General features: G+C 42.5%; 1 protein-coding gene across 1 annotated transcript; it reads left to right on the top strand.

Annotated features, from left to right (window-relative positions):
- Window positions 1–296: 296 nt before the first annotated feature.
- LOC309973984 (metabotropic glutamate receptor 7-like) lies at window positions 297–10,844 on the top strand (the record flags this gene model as incomplete). The annotated part of the gene is made up of 2 exons (XM_082858442.1): window positions 297–815; window positions 10,096–10,844. The coding sequence occupies 2 exons, from the start codon at window positions 297–299 to the stop codon at window positions 10,129–10,131; spliced, it is 555 nt and encodes a 184-aa protein (XP_082714568.1). The 3' UTR covers window positions 10,132–10,844.
- Between the last annotated feature and the right edge of the window lie 15,831 nt (window positions 10,845–26,675).

The raw sequence follows: 26,675 nt of genomic DNA, 5'->3' as shown, positions 1-26,675 counted from the left end.
TCCTCGCTCTCTCCCCAGTGCTGGGCTGTTGGAGAGCTCGAGCTGCAAGCCACCGAGCGCGAGCTCGAGCGCGGCGCGCTGGCCGGGGAACCCAAGAGCGCACGGCGCCCCAAGCTGGCAGGCGCCGCGGGACCCCCCACCCTCGCCGGCTGCCCTTCCCCGGGCGCCCCTACCCTCCTCGCCCGCAGGAGACCCTGGGCTTCCCCGGAGGAGCTCACCCCAAGGGGCCAGGACTCCGGCGAGCCCGCCACCGTCCCCTCGAGTGCCGCCGCCACCACCGCAGCCGCGGGAGCAGTATGGTCCAGTTGGGGAAGCTGCTCCGCGCCCTGACTTTGATGAAGTTTCCCTGCTGCGTGCTGGAGGTGCTTCTGTGCGCGCTGGCGGCGGCGGCGCGCGGCCAGGAGATGTACGCCCCGCACTCCATTCGGGTCGAGGGGGACGTCACCCTCGGGGGGCTGTTCCCGGTGCACGCGAAGGGTCCCAGCGGAGTGCCCTGCGGCGACATCAAGAGGGAGAACGGGATCCACAGGCTGGAAGCGATGCTCTACGCCCTGGACCAGATCAACAGCGATCCCAACCTGCTGCCCAACGTGACGCTGGGAGCGCGGATCCTGGACACTTGTTCCAGGGACACTTATGCGCTCGAACAGTCGCTCACTTTCGTCCAGGCGCTCATCCAGAAGGACACCTCCGAAGTGCGCTGCACCAACGGCGAGCCTCCGGTTTTCGTCAAGCCCGAGAAAGTAGTTGGAGTGATTGGGGCTTCGGGGAGTTCGGTCTCCATCATGGTAGCCAACATCCTGAGGCTTTTCCAGGTAGGGGGGCGCTCCCTCCGGGGCAGAGCGCGCCGTAGCTCCCCGCGCTCTTTATCCTGAAGGCTGGCTTGGACTCCAGGGGTGCGGGGTCTGGTCAGCCTTCGCTCATTTCCACCCTGGAGATCCTGCCGAATCCCTCCCACCTCACCCGAGGAGGTACTTGCCCTGCTTGATTCATTTCCCTTCCATCTCTCCCCTGTCCGCGCTCCACTCCATCCGGCTTGACATTCTGGATTTATGGCCCCATTGACAAGAAACAGTCTCCGAAAAACAAGGCGATGATTTAAATGGGTTTGCATTCCAGTGAAATATGGTTCCAAAACAGGCTTGTAAAAGTGCCGGGCTCCTGTGAGAGCCACTTAGGCGCAAAGAATATGAAAGATGAGAAGACGCCTAGAAACTAGGCATTTCTCAACTCCCCAGCTTCCCTGCCCCAAGCCGCCCGACAAGCTGCAGCTGCCTTGGAAAATTTCGAGAAGAGCTTAGGGAGGCAGTTCTTAAACCGAAAGCTAGGTCTTCACCTACATTTGGACGTGAATTGCCCATTTCGCTCGGGTTGGATTTCCCGACCTGTCACCTATCTCTGCGAGGGCATGGGGCGGAAGGCGTGGGGACTGTCCTCAAGCGGGGAGAAGCCACCCGCAGACGTGCCCCCAGGTGATTTGCTCTGGGCAGTTGTTTGCACCGTCTAAACTGCCTTTGCGATCCGGCCACTGGCAGGAGCCGGGCGATCAGCTTTCTACTCCTGTCAGCTCAGAGCCCGGAGGTGAGCTCATGCTAACTGCGAGACACAGTCGCTTTTTCTGCACCCACCCTGTGCCCATCCTTTCCCACGACCTCCCTAACGCAGCCCCCAACCCCAGTCCTGGGTTTTGAGGACGATTCTCAGAGCCAGACAAGAAGGCGCCTGGAGGGAGGCAGTAGGGTGCGCTGAGCAAGGCCGGGCGGTCCTCTAGCTCCGGGTACAGGCGGGCAACGGCGGAAGATGCGAGGACGGCGGATCGGGCCCGCTGAGCGGTGGGCGGTGCTGCAGTGCTCTCTCACGGCCTGCTCCCGCAGCCTCGGCCCCACGGCTCCTGTGCTGCCCTGGGTATAGATGGATGGCTTCTGGATGAAGAAATTGAGTTTCAGGGTCTGCGTGACTATGGGTTCTCTTGTTTCTCTGTCTTTCTTCCTGTGTGTCTCTCTCCTTGTGTCTCTTTCTCCCTGCTTTTTTTTTTTTTTTTGTCTCTCTGTTTTTATGTTCTCCCTTTCAATTTCTGCGTCTCTTTTCCTTCTCTACCCCTATCTCCAAGTTTTTTGTTCATCTCTGTCTTGAAGTGATCCTTTCCTAATGCACAGCTCTCTCCCTGCCTGGTAGGACCCAAGCTCAGTTAGTCCCTTCTCCAGATGTTCTGGCTGACCCTTATGCTCCCCGTAGCTAAAAAGTCGGCTCCCTCTCAAGTGCCTTTCCTGAAGCATGTTGGGTTTCTGGAGGGGACTCCTTGTGAGATTCAAGCTGTCACTACATCAGCACCCAGGAGTATGAAGTTTGTGTTTGTGCCAGAAGGAGGGGTGCCTGTCTAAAGCTGCAGCCTGGTATGGCCCCTCTGAGCCTCTGAGCATCCCTAGCACCTGTTGAGTATGCCACCTCTAGATGTTTGCAAGGCCAAAAGTGCTTCTGGGCAGCCTTCACTTTGAGGTAATGCTTTCAGGAAGAGCCTGGGTTGTCGTAAGCAAAACCCAGAAGCACTTCCTTTACCTCTGAGCTTAAACTAGAGAACCTGAGGAGGCAGCGCTGCAGGGAGGATGAGGCCAGAGGTCACCTGAGAAACACAGGGGCAACTCACAGTATTTTTATTGGAGCTCTGGGGGTTGAAGGCACATTTGCTGTTTGACATTTAAAAAATTATTTTGGTGCCTTCACTTGGAGCTTGGGAGCTTGCAGATGGGCCTGCCTGTCGAAAAAAGAGTGAAATCTTAAAGTCAAGAGAGAGCTTGCAGACTAGGTGAAGGATTGTGTTTGCTGAAAAAGATTCCAGGGGGAGCTGATTCCTTCTCTGGTGTGTGGATCTGAGGCACTTGCAAGAAAAGAGAACGCTTGCCTTATGGTTACTTCCCCCCTTCCCTGGGCTGGGAAGGAAAGGAACTGAATGCCAGCATTAGCAGTGTGTGTTGGGACCAAAACCATTCAGAGAAAACACTGTCATTTTCCTCTAATTTGCAAATTGCAGCTATTCATGTTGGATTGAACAGCTGAGGGAAAAGAGCCCCCAGTTTTCACCTGCATTTATTGAGAAGAGGCTGGTAGTAGGAGGGATGCACCAACTTGTAGCTTGTGCTGCAAGCTGGATATAAGCTTGGTGTGAGCATCCTGGTTAACCACTGCCCATGTTCAAATATACAGAGATAGATTCCAACAATCTCTTCCAGTAACCTTATTTTTGCGTGTGATCTTAGAAGCTCCTGGCATGTAAGTCCAGCCCCCAGTTTCCCAGCCTCTGTAAACCTGCAAAATGAATAGAGAGAATAGTGGAACACAGACCCCTTGTTCAAAGACACAGTCACTTTAGGGAAAGAGGAAAAGAACGGGTAGGTGAATCTTCTCTGGGATTGCAGGGTTCAGCTCAATGAAGACTGTCCTGTATAAAAGAAACTCCTCTAAATGGTTGAATTCTTAGCTCTCCAGAGATTTGAGTTTTCTTTTCCCCAGTCCCTGTGGGTTGCTGTGGGGAATGTGCCAAACCTATCATTTGAGATAAAAATTTATGGTGAGGTAAGCTTCTAGGCTGGGGGAAGGAAGACTTAGTGACTGAAATGGGGGATGCTAAGCACTGGGGGGCAGGAAGGAACAAGGAGCTAGTAATGGATGTAACAAATGCTGCAGCTGCCAGCAAAGCCTGGATTGAACTTCCTTCCTGAAAATGAGGACCCGGGCAAGAATGACCACTCAGATGTAAACAGTGTCTCTGACTGGGCATTCTCATCTGCCTGCCGGTGGGCCAGAGCTGAGCAAGTCCTTTCTCTCCTCTGTATGCACACTGAATTGGTTAGTAAGTGACATGTCAGAGGACAGGAATCATATTCAGTGGATCTTTCAAATCCAGGAGTTTGAGGCTAATGAAATTAGTGTGTGGCCAGGGCTCTGCCAACTAGAATTAAGTCACTGCAGCCACCCTGCAATGCATTTTCAGCCTGAAGGGAGCATCAGGGAGGAATTTCGGGAGATTTGTTTCTGAGCCTGTACAAAATAATACTCTCCTAATGCTAAGAAAGATTAAATGTAAATTAATATTGACTACGAGTAACATATTTAAAAAATAATCGCCGAGTGGGGGATGGCTTAAAGTGGAGAGATTATATAATATGGTGTCCAAAGAATAAATCTCCTCTGACCACTGTTTCATGGGCTATAAGTAAGATCTATTACAATGGAAAGTAATGGGAACGTTTTTATTCAAGGCTTCTCTGCTATTGACTTGAGAGCAAACACTCTGAGAGTATAAATTACTCTTGCTGTGTGCTGACTCTGAATGAACAATATTTCATGTGCAGTGACATGGTCTAAGCTATAGACTTGGAATTGAATGGCATCTGTTTCAATTGTTTTGTTCTCTCAAGAGCAACTAGATAGAAAAAAGTGGTCAATTTGACCCTTGTGGGAGCGTGTTGCAAATCTAAACCTGTGTCCCACATACCATAAATGAAATACATTTGTAAATTTGTGTTTTCCTTCTGTTCATTGATGCTTGAGTATAATCTCAAACTTTGGCAGCAACATTTTATACATAAGTACTTGGTTTTCTTCCTTTCTTCTTTCTCTGTCTCCTCTCTCTCTCTCTCTCTCTTTCTCCATCTTATGTAATTGGATAGAAGTGGGCACCTAGGATGATGTGGTGTTACTATAGTGGGATTTTTTTTTTTTAAAAAAAACAACTCTAACTTACCCTTTTAAAAATTTCATAAATACAGGTGTCAGTGCCATTTGGAATAGTCTCTATAACAATTTCTGTCTCCACATTTACTGTGTTTCAGCAAATTTACCTAACAGATGGTGAGTGGGCAATTTTTAAAGGGGCATTTTTTAAAAGAGCGGAGAGGGAAGGAATAGAGACAGGCACATACTATACTTGAAGTTACCTCCACGTGTATTTTATGTGTGTAAACCCATACAATTAAGAAGTCTTTGGATGTTTTATCTTCAAGAATAATTCAGATACTGGATTACTTGAATATCATAAACATTTAGGGTTTAACAGATTTGTTACATATAGACGTTGTATCATGGATTTAAAAGACCATAGCAAGCGGGCAGCGGCGGGCGGAGCGACCGAGGGGCGGCGCGGGCTGGGCGGCGGGTGAGGGGGTCCGTGCTTCCTCGTGGTAGAGGGCTGGGGTTCGCCGGGGACGCCAGGTTGCTCCGCGTTGCCAGGTAACCGAGCGCTTGCCCCGCGCTCGCTCTTCCGCCCGGGCCGCCCTCGGCGCCGCCTGAGCCGCGATGCGGGCTGCGCGGGGCGCCGGTTCCGCGGAAGCCTGGCTCGGGCGCTGCGTGCGGGACTCTCATCGCTCGTGGACGGGGCGCGAGCGCTCGGGGGACGTAGGGCGCCGACCTGGGCCTCCTCGGCGCTCCGGCTCCGCTCAGGGCGCCCGCTCAGGGGCCTCCGGCGCGAGGCCCCCTTCGTGGTCAAGATGGCGGCGCCCAGGCGGGCCGCGCCGAGGTGAGCTGGAGCCGGGCCCGGAGAGGGTCGAGTCTGCCACGCCCAGGACTTGGACCCCGGGCTGGTCTCCCGTCTCCCAGGGAGCGGCGGGTGAGTGGGCGCGGCCGCGCGTAGGTCCCTCTCGTGGGGTGGTCAGCTCTCCGTGCGTCCGCAGACTTCTGTCGTCTGATAGATCTGGGGTGGCCCAGGTTGGAGGCGAGGGTGCTTGATGGGGGAAACCTGAGGGGTTTAAGGACTCTATTGGGATCGTTTCAGACCTCAGTAAGAAGCTGAGCAAGTTTCCTCCTGACTCTCTTCCCGGCTAAGTTTTCTCCCTTCTCTTAAGGCGCCAGCTTTTCTGAATCACCTTGTTACCCGGGGGGATACAATTGGTGGTTCTGACCGTGGAACGTAGGACCCGGGGCGGGGAAGCCTGAGCTGGTTCTAGTTACTTTGTTTGCAAAGCACTTGTCTTGTCTTTGGAATCTTTGTGTATGTAACCAACGTTGGGAAGAGCCAGCGTTTTCTCCTCCAAAACACTGCGAGGGGTAACTTTATACGTAAGAAACAAGTGGGCGTTCACATCCATCTCTTTTCCAACCATTGAGTTTTGGTTGTGTTTCCTTTCTTTAAGTTTGTCTCGTTCTGAAGTGATAACAAAACAAAAACAAAAACAAAAACAAGGCCATAGCGAATTACACAAAGTATACTCTAGTCTCAGTCCTGCCATTAATTAGCTTAAGTCATTTAATTTTTCTAGGCCTCATTTTTCTCATGTGATGTTTTTTCTTTGAAAAAGTATAGTTTCTGGAAGTCTCTAATCTCTGTGTCATAGTTCAGCTTGGAGAAAACCTGTTCTTATCCAAACTCCATGACATTGTATTTCCAGCTCCAACTTTGGACTTTGAGTGAGTTGGGGGCAACTTTTTAAGGATATTTTCACACAGCTTTTTTAGTTAATATCAGTCTAGCTGACTTGTCATACTCAGACTTTCTCCCATATTCTTTTACCAGTGTGTTCCTTAGTCATATATATAAAGACTGTTGTGGGAAAAATGACCTCCTGGGTCAGCTTACTGCGTGGTCATCGACACAGGGCAGGGAGTAAGATTCTGTGGATTTTACAGAAGCAGATACAGGTTTCATTATCCATGTCCTCTCCCCTTTCATCTTACAAAAACAGCAGGCTTTTCTTGGAGAACTGCCAGATAATGCCATCCTGCCTCCTGACGGGCCCCGGGGATGAGTCGCCCAGGGACTGAACTCCAGTAAAGCAGGTGATTGGCTCATGGGTAGGCATCTGACCTCGGCTAAGTCTATCAGACTCCTCCCCAGGACTTTTGTCTCAGAGCAAAATGGAAGAATTGTCTTTTCTCTCTGGAATTTCTAAGCTGGGGAGATATGACTCTGGGACTCCCATGACCATCCAGCACAAGAAGAGACTTTCTGTAAAATAAAGTCTTGCAGAGGTAAGCAGGGCTGAGCGATGTAGAGAGAGCTGGAACCCTGCTGATACTCTGGAACGTCCAGATCCAACTGTATCTGAATATGGCTGCATCCCTGAATTTCTAGTACTTGTTTGTTGAGCTTGTTGTTGTTGTTTGGGTTTTGTTTTTAAATTTCCTTTGACTATTTTGAATTTGTTTTCAGCCATGTGCATTTGAAAGCATCATAGCTAAAAGAGCTAATTTCCTACGTTAATGTCACGTTTGCTTCCTTAAGTGAAAAATAATATCCGCTATTTTCTTTAAATAAAATCCTTCTAGCTCAGGTTTGAGATATTCAAAACTCTGCCTCCTACCCCCCTCTTTTCCAACATTTACTATATCACCTTGAAGCATTTGTGACCACATCTTTCCCATCTAGACGCAGTTGAGAGAGAGAGCAAAGACTTCTGATATAAACTGCAACCTATACGCCTCCTACCTGGAAGCTTTAGAACATACTTGATTCTTGTCATTAAAGCAAATCTTTTGTTGTTGTCTCCAGGACACAGAAGCATTTTCATGGCATAATGGAGTACAAAGTACATTAAGCCTAACTCTACTTCTCATCCTCTTTTACTTTAAATAGGCAGAAAAGAACCATCTCAAACACATTTTCCCAACAAATAAAATACATATACGATTATGTTTAGAAGACGTTTATGCAACATATAGTTAGACTGATTAATTAATGGACCTTTCGCCAATTGGCACAGTAAATATATATGTTCAATGTGCTCAATTAAAAAGAAGACAATAACATATTTTTACAGGTTAATTATCTGAGAAGAGTATTGTGCCAGCACACTTGTTACTACAGTATTTCATGTTTGACAGGTAATCTTCTTTCAATTATATTTACTGCTAAATGTTTTTTGGATCAAGCTATTAAATTATAAGGTCAAAAGTAAAATGATATGAAATTACAATGATAAAGGGACACATATCCCACTTTATGAGAATAGAAGTTCTAATTTCTTTTCAGTACTACTAGTAGTGACCACAGTACTAATTTGAGCCCTTACTATGAGCCACTGTGCGCATATACATTTAGTTCTTACAGTAGTTCTGCAAAGGGCATATAATAATCCACAGTGGAAAGCTGAAGAAAGTGATTCTCATAGCTGAAAGTCACATAGCTGGTGAGTGGCAAAGTCTAGATTCAAACTTAGAGTCGTCTGACAATGCCCAGGTTGTTGACCACTATGTACACTGCTCAATTGTTGCACCAATAAAGAAGTGCTTGAAATAATTATAGATTTGCCTACCCCGAAACTGCAGTGATTTAAAGACATCAAAGTTGCCAGTTGCTTAACCACATCTACTTACAGTAAGAAATTACATTTTATTTCATTTCTAAAACAAGATTAATTCTGCAGGCCCATCGAAACTTGAGCACACAAATCCTACCTCCAAATGAAAGATGCTTGTTTTCCATTATTCAACAGATGGCCCTGTACAGAGGCAATAAATATATAGTAGAATTTTCATTCAAATAAATGAGAAGAGAGGTTTCTTCTTGTCCTGATTCAGTGCCCATCATTATGGATTATGATGGCTCTTCCCAAACTTTACTTCATTCACTCCACTCTTTCTACAAAACTCCAGTAATGGAATCCATCATTCAGATATATGTGCAAAGCGAAAGGACTGTATTAATACAGTTGCTGAAAGTCAAGTTGATAGAGCACAGGAAATACATCCTAATAAATGCAACATTAATGTTTGTGTGGGCCTTGGAGTGAGGGGTAGAAGAATTTTCAGTTTAATGGAATATTTTGCCTCTTGCTATGAAAGTGTGGCTTAATAGTCTTGTAATTGGTCATTTACAGAATCCTCCATCTGTGGGTTTCATGCTTTCTTTACTCTGCAGCTGTTGATTCCTTCTCTTGTTCTGGATGGAAGGTAGCAACGAAGCCACTTCAAAGGGCTGAGCCTGCCTTTTTGTGTTATTGTTTAGATGAAGATATTTCCATTTATTAAAGCACACTATTTAAACATTTTTATCATGTTTCAAACTTGACTGTGTCCTGAAGGTATGAGCACAGGCAGACATAATGGGGGATGTTTTCCAGGAGAGAACATACCCTTATCAAAGGAATTATCAGAATTTTCATGTATGGATTGAGAATCAAATTCTGGAGTTAGACCTGAATTTAAATTCATACTCACAACTTATTACCAGTCTCATCTTGATCAAACGGTTACCACACTTCTCATCAATTTCCTTATCTTTGAAAGCGGAATAAGAGAAGTATGCCTGGTGGAGTTACACATAAAGCTCATCTGATAGAATATTCATAAGGATTTTGCACAAAATGTACATGGAAATATTTTAGCACTGAGTTTAGCATGCGATTCGTCTTCAATACATTTAAGAGCTATTATTCTATTATTATTATGCTATCATTAAATATCACTATTACTTAAATGTCATTATTGCTAAAATTGCTGTAAAACTACCACAATAACCCATGATGAATTCCCCTCTTCTGTTTCCTTTGTTTAAATGGAAAATATATATATAAATCTAGACAGAGAACACTTTAGTGATCCTATTCAGTGGAGTGAGAATTTCCATGGCACTGATTAAAACAAATCCTGAATTGCATGGACTTAAGATAGCAGAGAGGGGCTTCCCTGGTGGCGCAGTGGTTGAGAGTTCGTGACCCGATCCGGGAAGATCCCACATGCTGCGGAGCGGCTGGGCCTGTGAGCCATGGCTGCTGAGCCTGTGCGTCCGGAGCCTGTGCTCCGCAATGGGAGAGGCTGCAACAGTGAGAAGCCCGCGTACCGCAAAGAAGAAAAAAAAAAAGATAGCAGAGAGGCTAAGAGATTTGAAGTTAGACATCCCCAAGTGTGAATTCTACTGTGACCCTCTTCTAGCTCTAGAACCTTGAGGAAGTTACTTAAACTTTCTGAGCTTTACTACTAGTTTCCTCATCTGTATCTTTTTCAGGACTATTTATCAAGCATCTTCCTGTTCTCTATGCTTGGACGTATCAATGAATAAATTAGACAAGAGCCTTTGCCTGCGTGCTCCTTCTTGCATGCTTTCTCCCTCCTTACACTCTCGTGTGGAAACGGATGTTATAAATAAATTCTATGCTTTGTCACAAGGTTGATGGGCGCTACGGGATAAGGAAAAGGATGTGAAGCTCACTGAAGAGGCTTGGGTTGGGAGTGCTGGAGGAGTGTACAGGTAGGTTCTGATTTTAAATAGGGTAGTCAGGGTGGATTTTATAAGTTGACATTTGAGCAAAGACTTGAAGTGAGGGAGTTGTCAGAATGTATGATGGGGAGACCACTCCCTGGGAGCAAGAATAACCAGTCCCAAAACTCTAAGGCAGAAATATGCCGGGCAGCTTGGAGGAATATCAAGGAGGCCACCCTGGCTGACTTAGTCAGTGGGGAGGAAGAGACAGCAGGAGGGCTGGAGGTCGGATATGTGATGGGATGGATTGGGTAAGTCCTGGGAGGCCATCACATGCATTGTGTCTTTTACTCTAAATGTAGGCAGCCAGGGGCAGGATTTTAGCCGAGGTGTGGCATGAACTGTCTCTTGTTTGAAAAGCATAACTCTATCTGTGGTCTTGAGGATGTGGGGAGAGAGTGGAGTCAGGGAGAATCTCGGGAGGCGACTACAGGATCCTCGAGGTCTATGTTGGTGGCCTGCACCAGGCTGCTAGCGGCTGGTAATTCTCAGAAGTGGCACATTGGGAAGGTTGTGACAGCATTTCGTGGTAGATTGAATGCAAGAATGGAAAGGAAGAGGGGGTCAAGGGTGAATTCGAGATGTAGGGCCTGGGGAACTGGAAAGGTGTGGTTACTGTCACCTAAGATGGAAAAAGTTTGGGGTAGAGCATGTTTGGGGGATTAAAGACCAGTTTTGGAGGTATAAGATTTGAGATGTTTTCGTGACATCCAAGTAGAGATGCTGAGTACACAGTTGGATACACAAGTCTGCAGTTCTGAAGAAAGGTCTAAACTAGAGATACACTTTAATATAATGGAGATATTAAGAATAATTACGTGGAAGCGCTATTTTAAAGATAAAATGAAGTAATGCAATTAGCACTCTGTCTTCTCAAAACATTTAATAACTGTTAGCTAAAATAATTACCTGAAATGAAAAAATACCTATAGTTTGTTTTGTTGTTTGCAGTAAAAGTGAATAAAATGTCACAATTATTTTAATAGTATTTGTGACACAGTAGTTTTAGTTAAGACACCATGACTACAAACATTTACACTAAACCTTTCAGTCTCCTGCTTTTCACTCTGATAGGGTACTTGGAACCATATTTTGTAAGGTTTAAGTTAGTTGTCATAGGGTACCTCTTTAATTAGAAGTAATTCTGAACTGTCTAGTTCCATGCAGTTTTATATACATATATGTATAATTATTATTTTATGATTTATCAAACTCTGTTGAAAATTTGCATCACTGATATACATTAGAATTTAAGCATTTACCCAGGTACTCAAGGAAAAAAATGTACTTGTCTTGTAATTTCCATAGGGGTACTTACTTTCACATCTTCCCTTCACTTTGCAATTGCAAACATGGCAGGGGAAATATTATCTTACTGGTCTTTGAGTTCCCCTTAGCTATCTGCAACTCCTTAAACAGCCTTTGTGGCTTAACCAAAATTCTCTTCCATCTTCATTCCGCTAACAGATATTGGTCTAAGCATGTACTTATACTAAAAAATGCATGACCACGTTGTCTCTACACATCTATAATTTTATGTTAACACTATCATTATGTAAGCTGTACTTTAATTGTAATTATAACAGATTTTATGTCAACACACATCCATTTCTAGTGTTCATCTGGTGTTCAAGGGGAGAGCAGCATGTCGTAAATTTTATCAAAATATAACATCTGAAGAATAGAACAGAGGGTAATTGTGTAATTCTGTATTCACTCTAATTAAGTTCAGTGGAGTTGGCATAATAGAATTAAGATGAAAAAAAAAGACATCGAGGTACCATGGCTCCCTCTCCTAACACACCCTTTTCGTATCCGAGAGCAGAGACTCAGCACCTTTCTGTACAGAAATGGAGACAGGAAGAGGCCAGAGGATGAATGACAGGCACGAATGAGGTGGAACTTTGAAGAGCAACATGGAAATGAAATACTTCTTTTGTATTTGGTAGGTGGGGAAAATGTACCAGCGTGTATGCCTACTGGGACCACGTTTTCCAGAACAGTTAAGCCCAGTGTCAACTGTGCTGTCCCACCTTCCTCATAAGTAGGAACATACTGTTACTTGAATCTTTGCTTCCTGTTTCTTGATAGCTGGTTGAGAAGATTATCACAGGAAGTGCATCTTGTTAGCAAATACACTGTTTTGAAATGATTGACACTCACTGAAGAGTGGCAACTCCAAGCTTGCTCTCTCTTGATCTTGGACTATTTAAGTCTGGAGTGCAGGAGTGGGTTATGGGGAAAGACCATTGGAATTCTTATGTCTTCAGCATAATGGTTATAGCATAATGGTTAGGAGTGTAGGTACTGGTTCAAATCTCTGCTTTCCACTTGCTAACCATATGAGCTTGGGCAATTTACCTGATTACCTGAACCTCAATACTCCTGCCTATAAAATGATGTTAATAATATTTCATCCCCATAGACTTGTTTTCAATGTTAACATGAAGTCACTTACGCCAAGCACTTAATACAATGCCTAGAGCATAGTGAAGTCTATTATTATTACTATTACTACTACTACTACTACTACTATTATTATTATTATTACTGTCACGATGCCATGTGCTATTTTTCCTATGCCTTATTCCATTATCTTTTGCCCTGTCCCCCCATTTCTGTCTTGTTTCTGTACAAGGGTAGGTTTGTCACAGAGCATTTTCTTTCCCTAGTGTCTGACTCTTAGTCATCAAGGTGACTGGTCCACGACCCGACATTCATTGCTGCTCGTTGAGGCAACCCATTTTGAGAAGGGGAGTTGGATATTGATGCCAAGTTGGGTCAAGGAGAGAGAATTTTCTCTCTTCTGCACTCAGAGAGCTAAGTGAAATATTCAGGCCTCAGAAGGAGAATCAGGCAAAGGGCAACATGCTTAATTTCATACCTTAGTGATTAAGAACAAGTCAGACAGGCTGGATTTGAACTCATTTCCGTCATGTACTGACAATGGGATCTTAGGTGCTTTTGTAACCCGTCTGAGGCTCAGTCAACATCTGAAAGAGACGAATAACATTATCAGGACCTAGCGTATAGCCTCCTTGTAATAAGTGAGTAAATCCTTTTAAAACGTTCAGCACGTTGTTTGGCATATAAACACGTAATAAAATTTAGCTTCTTTGACTACTCCCGCTGCTAATATTATTAAGTAGCTGAGCAGATCCGAGGCCCATTTTTTTCTTAGATTGCACATAATCATTTGGACAACCAGCTCACATTGATCAACCGTTGCTTATGTATAAACCCCCATGAACCCAAAGGTGCTTTAACTCTCTCCCAGTCAGAGCCTGTTCTGGGGGCAGAAGCAACACCGGCACTACCCCCGTCATCTTTGCCTTTATTGTCACTACACTCGCCTGCCGTACTGAGCACTTTCTGTGTGCCAGGCACCAAATTTAGCCCTGCGTATGCACTGTATCATATAGTTCTCACACTCAGGTGGGAGACATTATCATCGTCCCCAATTTTCAGATAAAGACGCCGAGGTGTTGGAAAGGTAAGAAACTTGACCCACAGCAAGAGATGGAGCCGGAGTATTCAAACCCTTCTCTCTGACCTCAAGAACCCTTAAATATTAGCATACTACTACATCCTGGTAAGAAAATCTGCTTCCAGCCACTCTGGTGAGAGTAGAAATGATTCTCAGTCCCCACATTCTTCTATTGCCCATGCCACCCTAGCCTCAGGACTAGGGGGGAAAGGAAGTAATCTCTTCAAAGAGCAGCCAAAGGGAACTTACTCCCTTCTGCCTTTTCGTAATCAACTAACCAATATTTTATTTCCTTCTTAAGAGTCCCCACGTGTTCCTTTTGGTACTTAGCTTGGCCTTTTAGAATTCTGACATTCTGTACATGACTCATCCACTGTATTTCATGTTAATTTATTGAGGTCAAGTATAGGGTCTTACTCATCCTGAAGTCCAGTTATCCCCTGTCACTTCTAACTCTGTTCTTTTCTTCTCGTAGGACATCTGCAGATATTTATTTGAATTTTGTTGAATTGTTCTCATCAATAGTACATTAAAAGTTATACAGAAAGTGCTTTCTTATAAGGAAAACCATCGAAATAGATTTCTAGCTCTTTACTTTTTATAGCACTATTGTAGAGATTATAGATCTCCAGGTAATATTTTTTAGATTGAGTTCTTCATATCATCTTATTATTTTTTTTGTTAACATCTTTATTGGGGTATAATTGCTTTACAATGGTGTGTTAGTTTCTGCTTTATAACAAAGTGAATCAGTTATACATATACATATGTTCCTATATCTCTTCCCTCTTGCGTCTCCCTCCCTCCCACCCTCCCTATCCCACCCCTCCAGGCTGTCACAAAGCACCAAGCCAATATCCCTGTGCCATGCGGCTGCTTCCAACTAGCTATCTACCTTACTATGTTTGTTAGTGTGTATATGTCCATGACTCTCTCTCGCCCTGTCACAGCTCACCCTTCCCCCTCCCCATAACCTCAAGTCCGTTCTCTAGGAGGTCTGCGTCTTTATTCCTGCCTTACCCCTAGGTTCTTCATGACATTTTTTTTTTCTTAAATTCCATATATATGTGTTAGCATACGGTATTTGTCTTTTTCTTTTTGACTTACTTCACTCTGTATGACAGACTCTAGGTCTATCCACCTCATTACAAATAGCTCAATTTCGTTTCTTTTTATGGCTGAGTAATATTCCATTGTATATATGTGCCACATCTTCTTTATCCATTCATCCGATGATGGGCACTTAGGTTGTTTCCATCTCCGGGCTATTGTAAATAGAGCTGCAATGAACATTTTGGTACATGACTCTTTTTGAATTATGGTTTTCTCAGGGTATATGCCCAGTAGTGGGATTGCTGGGTCATATGGTAGTTCTATTTGTAGCTTTTTAAGGAACCTCCATACTGTTCTCCATAGTGGCTGAACCAATTCACATTCCCACCAGCAGTGCAAGAGTGTTCCCTTTTCTCCACACCCTCTCCAGCATTTACTGTTTCTAGATTTTTGGATGATGGCCATTCTGACTGGTGTGAGATGATATCTCATTGTAGTTTTGATTTGCATTTCTCTAACGATTAATGATGTTGAGCATTCTTTCATGTGTTTGGTGGCAGTCTGTATATCTTCTTTGGAGAAATGACTATTTAGGTCTTCTGCCCATTTTTGGATTGGGTTGTTTGTTTTTTTGTTATTGAGCTGCATGAGCTGCTTGTAAATTTTGGAGATTAATCCTTTGTCGGTTGCTTCATTTGCAAATATTTTCTCCCATTCTGAGGGTTGTCTTTTGGTCTTGTTTATGGTTTCCTTTGCTGTGCAAAAGCTTTGAAGTTTCATTAGGTCCCATTTGTTTATTTTTGTTTTTATTTCCATTACTCTAGGAGGTGGGTCAGAAAGGATCTTGCTGTGATTTATGTCATAGAGTGTTCTGCCTATGTTTTCCTCTAAGAGTTTGATAGTTTCTGGCCTTATATTTAGGTCTTTAATCCATTTTGAGCTTATTTTTGTGTATGGTGTTAGGGAGTGATCTAATCTCATACTTTTACATATACCTGTCCAGTTTTCCCAGCACCACTTATTGAAGAGGCTGTCCTTTCTCCACTGTACATTCCTGCCACCTTTATCAAAGATAAGGTGTCCATATGTGCATGGGTTTATCTCTGGGCTTTCTATCCTGTTCCATTGATCTATCTTTCTGTTTTTGTGCCAGTACCATACCGTCTTGATAACTGTAGCTTTGTAGTATAGTCTGAAGTCAGGGAGCCTGATTCCTCCAGTTCCTTTTTTTGTTCTCAAGATTGCTTTGGCTCTTCGGGGTCTTTTGTGTTTCCATACAAATTGCGAAATTTTTTGTTCTAGTTCTGTGAAAAATGCCAGTGGTAGTTTGATAGGGATTGCATTGAATCTATAGATTGCTTTGGGTAGTAGAGTCATTTTCACAATGTTGATTCTTCCAATCCAAGAACATGGTATATCTCTCCATCTATTTGTATCATCTTTAATTTCTTTCATCAGTGTCTTATAATTTTTTGCATACAGATCTTTTGTCTCTTTAGGTAGGTTTATTCCTAGATATTTTATTCTTTTTGTTGCAATGGTCAATGGGAGTGTTTTCTTGATTTCACTTTCAGATTTTTCATCATTAGTATATAGGAATGCCAGAGATTTCTGTGCATTAATTTTGTATCCTGCAACTTTACCAAATTCATTGATTAGTTCTAGTAGTTTTCTGGTAGCATCTTTAGGATTCTCTATGTATAGGATCATGTCATCTGCAAACAGTGACAGCTTTACTTCTTCTTTTCCGATTTGGATTCCTTTTATTTCCTTTTCTTCTCTGATTGTTGGGCTAAAACTTCCAAAACTATGTTGAATAAGAGTGGTGAGAGTGGGCAACCTTGTCTTGTTCCTGATCTTAGTGGAAATGCTTTCAGTTTTTCACCATTGAGGATGATGTTTGCTATGGGCTTGTCATATATGGCCTTTATTATGTTGAGGAAAGTTCCCTCTATGCCTACTTTCTGCAGGGTTTTTATCATAAATGAGTGTTGAATTTTGTCAAAAGCTTTCTCTGCATCTATTGAGATGATCATGTGGTTTTTCTTCTTCAATTTGTTAATATGGTTTATCACATTGATAGATTTACGTATATTGAAGAATCCTTGCATACTGGAATAAACCCCACTTGATCATGGTGTATGATCCTTTTAATGTGCTGTTGGATTCTGTTTGCTAGTATTTTGTTGAGGATTTTTGCATCTATGCTCATTAGTGATATTGGCCTGTAGTTTTCTTTCTTTGTGACATCCTTGTCTGGTTTTGGTATCAAGGTGATGGTGGCCTCGTAGAAGGAGTTTGGGAGTGTTCCTCCCTCTGCTATATTTTGGAAGAGTTTGAGAAGGATAGGTGTTAGCTCTTCTCTAAATGTTTGATAGAATTCGCCTGTGAAGCCATCTGGTCCTGGGCTTTTCTTTGTTGGAAGATTTTTAATCACAGTTTCAATTTCAGTGCTTGTGTTTGGTCTGTTCATATTTTCTATTTCTTCCTGATTCAGTCTTGGCAGGTTGTGCATTTCTATGAATTTGTCCATTTCTTCCAGATTGTCCATTTTATTGGCATAGAGTTGCTCGTAGTAATCTCTTATGATCTCTTTTATTTCTGCAGTGTCAGTTGTTACCTCTCCTTTTTCATTTCTAATTCTATTGATTTGAGTCTTCTCCCTTTTTTTCTTGATGAGTCTGGCTAGTGGTTTATCTATTTTGTTTATCTTCTCAAAGAACCAGCTTTTAGTTTTATTGATCTTTGCTATTGTTTCCTTCATTTCTTTTTCATTTATTTCTGATCTGATTTTTATGATTTCTTTCCTTCTGCTAGCTTTGGGGTTTTTTTGTTCTTCTTTCTCTAATTGCTTGAGGTGCAAGGTTAGGTTGTTTATTCGAGATGTTTCCTGCTTCTTAAGGTGGGCTTGTATTGCTATAAACTTCCCCCTTAGAACTGCTTTTGCTGCATCCCACAAGTTTTGGGTCGTTGTGTCTCCATTGTCATTTGTTTCTAGGTATTTTTTGATTTCCTCTTTGATTTCTTCAGTGATCACTTCATTATTAAGTAGTGTATTGTTTAGCCTCCATGTGTTTGTATTTTTTACAGATCTTTTCCTGTAATTGATATCTAGTCTCATGGCATTGTGGTCAGAAAAGATACTTGATACAATTTCAATTTTCTTAAATTTACCAAGGCTTGATTTGTGACCCAAGATATGATCTATCCTGGAGAATGTTCCATGAGCACTTGAGAAAAATGTGTATTCTGTTGTTTTTGGATGGAGTGTCCTATAAATATCAATTAAGTCCATCTTGTTTAATGTATCATTTAAAGCTTGTGTTTCCTTATTTATTTTCATTTTGGATGATCTGTCCATAGGTGAAAGTGGAGTGTTTAAGTCCCCTACTCTGAATGTGTTACTGTCGATTTCCCCTTTTATGGCTGTTAGTATTTGCCTTATGTATTGAGGTGCTCCTATGTTGGGTGCATAAATATTTACAATTGTTATATCTTCTTCTTGGATCGATCCCTTGATCATTATGTAGTGTCCTTCTTTGTCTCTTTTAATAGTCCTTATTTTAAAGTCTATTTTGTCTGATATGAGAATTGCTACTCCAGCTTTCTTTTGGTTTCCATTTGCATGGAATATCTTTTTCCATCCCCTTACTTTCAGTCTGTATGTGTCTCTAGGTCTGAAGTGGGTCTCTTGTAGACAGCATATATAAGGGTCTTGTTTTTGTATCCATTCAGCTAATCTGTGTCTTTTGGTGGGAGCATTTAGTCCATTTACATTTAAGGTAATTATCGATATGTATGTTCCTATTCCCATTTTCTAAATTGTTTTGGGTTCGTTATTATAGGTCTTTTCCTTCTCTTGTGTTTCTTGCCTAGAGAAGATCCTTTAGCATTTGTTGTAAAGCTGGTTTGGTGGTGCTGAACTCTCTCAGCTTTTGCTTGTCTGTAAAGGTTTTAATTTCTCCATCAAATCTGAATGAGATCCTTGCTGGGTAGAGTAGTCTTGGCTGCAGGTTTTTCTCCTTCATCACTTTCAGTATGTCCTGCCACTCCCTTCTGGCTTGTAGGGTTTCTGCTGAGAGATCAGCTGTTAACCTTATGGGGATTCCCTTGTGTGTTATTTGTTGTTTTTCCCTTGCTGCTTTTAATATGCTTTCTTTGTATTTAATTTTTGACAGTTTGATTAATATATGTCTTGGTGTATTTCTCCTTGTATTTATCCTGTATGGGACTCTCTGTGCTTCCTGGACTTGATTAACTATTTCCTTTCCCATATTAGGGAAGTTTTCAACTATAATCTCTTCAAATATCTTCTCACTCCCTTTCTTTTTCTCTTCTTCTTCTGGAACCCCTATAATTCGAATGTTGGTGCGTTTAATGTTGTCCCAGAGGTCTCTGAGACTGTCCTCAGTTCTTTTCATTCCTTTTTCTTTACTCTGCTCTGCAGTAGTTATTTCCACTATTTTATCTTCCAGGTCACTTATCCATTCTTCTGCCTCAGTTATTCTGCTATTGATCCCATCTAGAGTACTTTTAATTTCATTTATTGTGTTGTTCATTGTTGCTTGTTTCATCTTTAGTTCTTCTAGGTCCTTGTTAACTGATTCTTGCATTTTGTCCATTCTATTGTCCATTCTATCTCCAAGATTTCGGATCATCCTTACTATCATTATTCTGAATTCTTTTTCAGGTAAGCTGCCTATTTCCTCTTCATTTGTTAGGTTTGGTGCATTTTTATCTTGCTCCTTTATCTGCTGTGTGTTTTTCTGTCTTCTCATTTTGCTTATCTTACTGTGTTTGGGGTCTCCTTTTTACAGGCTGCATGTTCGTAGTTCCTGCTGTTTTTGATGTCTGTCCCCATTGGCTAAGGTTGGTTCAGTGGGTTGTGTAGGTTTCCTGGTGGAGGGGACTAGTGCCTGTGTTGTGGTGGATGAGGCTGGATCTTGTCTCTCTAGTGGGCAGGTTCACGTCTGGTGGTGTGTTTGGGGTGTCTGTGGCCTTATTATTATTTTAGGCAGCCTCTCTGCTAATGGGTGGGGTTCTGTTCCTGTCTTGCTAGTTGTTTGGCATAGGTTGTCCAGCACTGTGGCTTGCTGGTCGTTGAGTGAAGCTGGGTGCTGGTGTTAAGATGGAGGTCTCTGGGAGATTTTCGCCGTTTGATATTATGTGGAGCTGGGAGGTCTCTTGTTGACCAGTGTCCTGAAGTTGGCTCTCCTACCTCAGAGGCAGAGCCCTGACTCCTGGCTGGAGCACCAAGAGCTTTTCATCCACACGGCTCAGAATAAAAGGGAGAAAAAGTAGAGGGAATTAGTAGAAGTATGAGGAAAGAAAGAAGGAAAGGAGGGAAGGAAGGAAGGAAGAAAGAAAGAAAGAAGCAAAGAAGGAAAGAAAGGAGGGAGGGAGGGAGGAAGGAAGGAAGGAGCGCAAGAAGGAAAAAAGACAGAAAGAAAGAAGACACAGTAAAAATAAAATAAAGTATAATAAAATTATTGAATTAAAAAATTCTTATTTAGAAAAAAAAAAGGGACGGATAGCACCTTAGGACAAATGTTGGAATCAAAGCTATACAGACAAAATCTTACACAGAAGCATATACATACACCCTCACTAAAAGAGGTAAAGGGGGAAAAATCATAAATCTTGCTGTCAGAGACCACCTCCTCAATTTGGGATGATTCGTTGTCTAAAGGAGGGAAGGAAGGAAGGAAAGAAAGAAAGAAAGAAAGAAAGAACGAAGGTAAAGTATAATAACGTTATTAAAATTAAAATTGATTATTAAGAAAAAAAAGTTAAAAAAAAAACCATGGACGGAAAGAACCCTAGGACAAATGGTGGAAGCAAGACTAAACAGACAAGATCTCACACAGAAGTATACACATATACATTCAGAAAAAGAGGAAAAGGGAAAAAAATAATAGATCTTGCTCCTAAAGTCCACTTCCTTAATTTGGGATGATTGGTTGTCTATTCAGGTATTCCACAGATGCAGGGTATATCAAGTTGATTGTGGAGCTTTAATCCGCTGCTTCGGAGGCTGCTGGGAGAGATTTCCCTTTCTCTTCTTTGTTCTCACAGCTTCCAGGAGCTCAGCTTTGGATTTGGCCCTGCCACAGCGTGTAGGTCGCTGGAGGGCGTCTGTTTTTTGCTCAGACAGGGCGGGGTTAAAAGAGCCGCTGATTGGGGGCTCTGGCGCACTCAGGCCGGCTGGGCGGGAGGGGCACGGCGTGCGGGGCGGGCGTGCGGCGGCAAAGGCCAGCGTGACTTTGCACCAGCCTGGGGCCCGCTGTGCGTTCTCCCGGGGAAGTTGTCCCTGGATCCCGGGAACCTGGCAGTGGCGGGCTGCACAGGCTCCGCGGAAGAGGGGTGTGGAGAGTGACCTGTGGTCGCACACAGGCCCCTCGGTGGCGGCAGCAGCAGCCTTATCGTCTCCCGCCCGTCTCTGGGGTCCGCGCTTTCAGCCGCGGCTCGCGCCCGTCTCTGGGGTCCGCGCTTTTAGCCGCGGTTCGCGCCCGTCTCTGGGGTTCGCGCTTTTAGCCGCGGCTCGCGCCCGTCTCTGGAGCTCCTTTAAGCAGCGTTCTTAAACCCCTCTCCTCACGCACCAGGAAACAAAGAAGGAAGAAAAAGTCTCTTGCCTCTTCGGCAGGTACAGACTTTTCCCCGGACTCCCTCCCAGCTAGCCGTGGTGCACTAACCCCTTCAGGCTGTGTTCAAGCCGCCAACCCCAGTCCTCTCCCTGCGCTCCGGCCTCAGCTCGCAGCCCCGCCCGCCCCGGCGGGTGAGCAGACAAGCCTCTCGGGCTGGTGAGTGCCGGTCGGCACCGATCCTCTGTGCGGGAATCTCCCCGCTTTGCCCTCCGCACCCGTTGCTGTGCACTCCTCCGCGGCTCCGAAGCTCCCCCCTCCGCCCCCTGCAGTCTCCGCCCGCGAAGGGGCTTCCTAGTGTGTGGAAACTTTTCCTCCTTCACAGCTCCCTCCCACTGGTGCAGGTGCCTTTGTCTCTGCTTTTTCTTTTTTTTCTTTTGCCCTACCCAGGTACGTGGGGAGTTTCTTGCCTTTTGGGAGGTCTGAGGTCTTCTGCCAGCGTTCAGTAGGTGTTCTGTAGGAGTTGTTCCACGTGTAGATGTATTTCTGGTGTATCTGTGGGGAGGAAGGTGATCTCCGCGTCTTACTCTTCCGCCATCTTCAAGGTCCCCCCATCTTATTTTTACATATAATGATAAATCTGAATTTTCTCTATCAAAGCTCCGAGACTTCACTGGCTTGTAACTTAGCTTGTTGATTATGTGTTGTTGACTTTTCCATTTACAATGATATTTGATCCTGATAAGGATGGGGCTGGGTGGGAAGGTACATCTTAGGGCCATAAATTGGTTTTGTAGAGAACTAACATAAAGATCTAAAGTCTCATCATATTTCTGCAGAACTCATGAATCATTTTATTATAATTCCATTCATTCAGGGAGTATAAAACCATTTTCAAATTGTTATTCCTAATTTGTTCATCTTCTCTTCCTTAGTCTTAGTGAGAAGAGAGCAGGCTGAATGGAAGAAAGTCATTATGACCACTGAGGCCACTAGGGTAGGCATCAGTCCCAGAGTTTTGTTTTCATCTCTCCGCTATTAATATTGGCTAATGTCTTGAGTGCTTACTTGGTGCAAATTACTTAGCCGACCATGGCAAATGGATTGTGTCATTTCATCCCCTGTCATACAATTAATGTATGTATTATTATGATATCCCATAATGCATATATGGAACAGAGCCTCAGAAGTAGTTATTTGCTCACCAAAATATGGTAGATGTGGAATTTGGACTGAGGTCTGATAGACTCCTAAATCACTCCTAGTGATTTTTACCACGAAATTAAAGTTGTATACCTCTGGAGAGTAGATAGTTTCTAAAATTTCCTCAGCTCTAACGTTTTATAATTAAATTTTTGTCTGATGGCAAGCTTAACAGTTAAGATGGGTAGGAAGGAATGCCAGCCTGTTGAATGGAATTTCCCTGAAATGAGCCAGTTCACTCATTCATTCACTCAGCATGTATTGAATGTTTGCTCTGTGCAAAGGCATTTTAGGCATCACAGTGGAGTGAGCGCCCCTTCCATAGACTCTCCTGCTGCACTCAGAGAAGTCTTGGACTGGTTTGCCTGTTATGGAATGGGGCTTGGTGATAGAAGCCTGGTTTGTCCTCCACTGATAAAACTAAGACATACTCAAATGAGTTTATAGGCATCTTGAAGCCGTGGGATAGTAACACACATGAATCTTACCATTTTTGCCTGGGATTAATGATATAAAGGCTTTGGATTTGGGTATGGAAAATGGGTGCAATTATGGGTGTGTTGGTTCTACATATATACGGACATCACGTGTCATCAGCCTGCAGCTACCTGCCATTCCTCACTACTCCTTCTTTTCACAAACCAAACAAGTACCTTCTTATCTCTCCTGTGGATAAGCTCTTGACAGTGGCACTAGGGCCTCCCTCAATAAGTACATCATTGGCTAAACCAGTGATTTCTCAGATATGCTCACTGAACAACCCTTAAGGTGGATTGACATTCCACTGCCGAGAATAGAATATGGTGTTCTTTAGAAATCGGGGGGAAAAAATAGGCCACCAGATGTACTTTCTTTAATTTAAATTGTTTATATATATGAACAATTGTTATATATGTGTATGTATACTTGTTCATATATATGAGTGATTTAAAATTGAAGAGATAGATATATACACACACACATATATATATATGTATATTTAAATTTTGGCTTCTGTTAGCAAGTAGTAAATTAAATTATTAGCAGATCCATACTGCAGGGAAATAACCAATCAGATTTCATTCAATAGCTTGCTTTTTTGTATATTTATGGTTGTGATTTTATATCTGCAGGTATGTTTGCTGAAGAAAATATTTCTGCCACTTTACACAAAATTAAATTCATTTAATACCAATGCGGCATGTCTCAAATGTCTTAATGCAGTTTTAATCTTGAATCGCATCAGAAGTATGAAATTAGAAACATACCCCAAAATCATTTGAAGATATAATTACTTTCATTTCCCTTATACTTTTGAGACTTTTGAAAAAAAAGTATTTAGTTGTACTTATCTGTTTCTGTCTCTCCAAGGATAGCAAACACTGAAACACAATTCTTTTTAAAAGTCAGTATTGAAAATATATTGTCCAAGATGATCAAAACTAAGGAAGTGGCAAAGAAATTCAAAAATTTAAACTTGCAAAGGGTGCTTTTTTTGTGAATGTGTAGTACTTGTTCTTCTGAAGGAATTAATCTTTTTAAAAATTTAATTAACTTATTTTTTATTGAAGTATACTTGGTTTACAGCGTTGTGTTAATTACTGCTGTACAGCAAAGTGACTCTCTTATACATATGTATATACATTCTTTTTCATACTCTTTTCCATTATGGTTTATCACAGGATATTGAATATAGTTCCCTGTGCTATATAGTAGGACCTTGTTGTTTAGCCAATCTATATATACCAGTTTGCATCTGCTAATCCCAAACTCCCAGTTCATCCCTCTCCCACCTGCTTCCCCCTTAGCAGCCACCAGTCTATTCTCTATGTCTCTGATTCTGTTTCTGTTTCATAGATAGGTTCATTTGTGTCATATTTTAGATTCCACATATAAGTGGTATCATGGTATTTGTCTTTCTCTTTCTGACATACTTTGTTTAGTATGATAATCTCTAGTTGCATCCATGTTGCTGCTGCAAATGGCATTATTTCATTCTTTTTTTTATGGCTGAGTAGTATTTCATTGTATATATGTACCACATCGTCTTTATCCATTCATCTGTTGATGGACATTTAGGTTGTTTCCATGTCTTGGCTATTGTGAATATTGCTGCTGTGAAGATCAGGGTGAATGTGTCTTTTTGAATTATAGTTTGGTCTGGATATACGCCCAGGAGTGGGATTGCTGGATCATATGGTAGGTCTATTTTTAGTTTTCTGAGGAACCTCCATACTGTTTTCCACAGTGGCGGCACCAACTTACATTCCCACCAACAGTGTTGTAGGAGGGTTCCCTTTTCTCCACACCCTCTCCAGCATATGTTATTTGTAGACTTTTTAATGATGGCCATTCTGACTGGTGTGAGGTGGTACCTCATGGTAGTTTTGATTTGCATTTCTTTAATAATTGGCAGTGTTGAGCATCTTTTCATGTGCCTATTGGCCATCTGTATTTCTTCTTTGGAGAAATGTCTCTTTAAGTCTTCTGCCTATTTTTTTGATTGGGTTGTTTGCTTTTATTGTCATCAAGTTGTATGAGCTGTTTGTGTATTTTGGAAATTAAGCCCTTGCTGGTCACATCATTTGCAAATATTTTCTCCCATTCTGTAGGTTGTCTTTTCATTTTGTTTATGGGTTCCTTTGCTGTGCAAAAGCTTGTAAGTTTGATTCGGTCCCCTTTGTTTATTTTCATTTTTATTTCTATTGTCTTGGGAGACTGACCTAAGAAAACATTGGTATGATTTATGTCAGAGAATATTTTGCCTGTGTTGTCTTCTAGAAGTTTTATGGTGTCATGTCTTATGTTTAAGTCTTTAAGACATTTTGAGTTTATTTTCGTGTATGGTGAAAGGATGTGTTCTAACTTCACTGGTTTATATAAGGCTGTCCAACTTTACCAACACCACTTGCGGAAGAGACTGTCTCTTTCCCATTATATATTCTTGCCTCCTTTGTCAAAGATTAATTGTCAAAGATTAACTGAGGTGTGTGGGTTTATTTCTGGGCTCTGTATTCTGTTCCATTGATCCATATGTCTGTTTTTGTGCCACTACCACGCTCTTTTGATTACTGTGACTTTGGAGTACTGTCTGAGTCTGGGCTGGCTATGCCTCCAACGTTGTTCTTTTTCTTCAGGATTGCTTTGGCGATTCTGGGTCTTTTATGGTTCTGTATGAATTTTAGGATTATTTATTCTAATTGCGTGAAAAATGTCATGGATAATTTGATAGGGATCGCATTAAATCTGTAGATTGCTTTGGGTAGTATGAGCATTTTAACAATATTAATTCCTCCAACCCAAGAACATGAGATGTCTTTCCATTACTTTGAATCATCTTCACTTTCCTTTATTAATGTCTTACAGTTCTCAGCATATAAGTCTTTTGCCTTCTTGGTGAGGTTTATTCCTAAGTATTTTATTTTTGGGGTTGTGATTTTAAAAGGCATTGTTTTTTTACATTCCCTTTCCGATATTTCATTGTTGGTATAAAGAAATGCAACCAATTTCTGTATGTTAATCTTGTATTCTGCTACCGTGCTGAATTCGTTTATCAGTTGTAGTAGTTTTCATGTAGAGTCTTTAGGGTTTTCTCTATATAGTATCATATCATCTGCATCTAATGACAATTTTACCTCTTCCTGAAGGAATTAATCTTGAAGTTCTACTAAGACTTTTGGGATACCTGTTTTAATGAGCCACTACTTCCTGCCTGAGATTGCACTATGCACCAGAGATTCTAGAATTAGCATAATAAAACTAATAATGTAAACAACAGCAACAAATCTTCACAAACCTTCCTTGCAAGGAAGTAAAGTCCACTGGAAAAACAGACAAGTGAAACACACATTCAAAATGGCAGTGATTCTCAAACATTTATGTGCTGAAAAATCATGACAAGCATGATACCCAGGGCAATTACTAGACCCCTTCTCCAGCTGGTCAGGTGTAAGGTCCTGTAACTCTATTTTTGGTGAATGCCTCCAGGAGAGTCTGAGACAGATGTTCTCAGTTGTCGTCAACCTTTAGTGTGCATCAGATTTGCCTGAGAATATTGTTAAAACACAGATTGCTGGGCTCCAGTGCCAGAGTTCTAACCAGTTCCCAGGTGTGGCTGATACTGCTGGCCCAGGGACCACATTTTGAGAACCACCTTTCAAAACTCTGCAGTATGCGGTTGTGT

Source organism: Leucopleurus acutus (assembly GCF_964270905.1).
Source record: "Leucopleurus acutus genome assembly, chromosome: 17".
NCBI lineage: Eukaryota > Metazoa > Chordata > Mammalia > Artiodactyla > Delphinidae > Leucopleurus > Leucopleurus acutus.
This window is presented reverse-complemented; position numbering and strand designations above follow the sequence as displayed.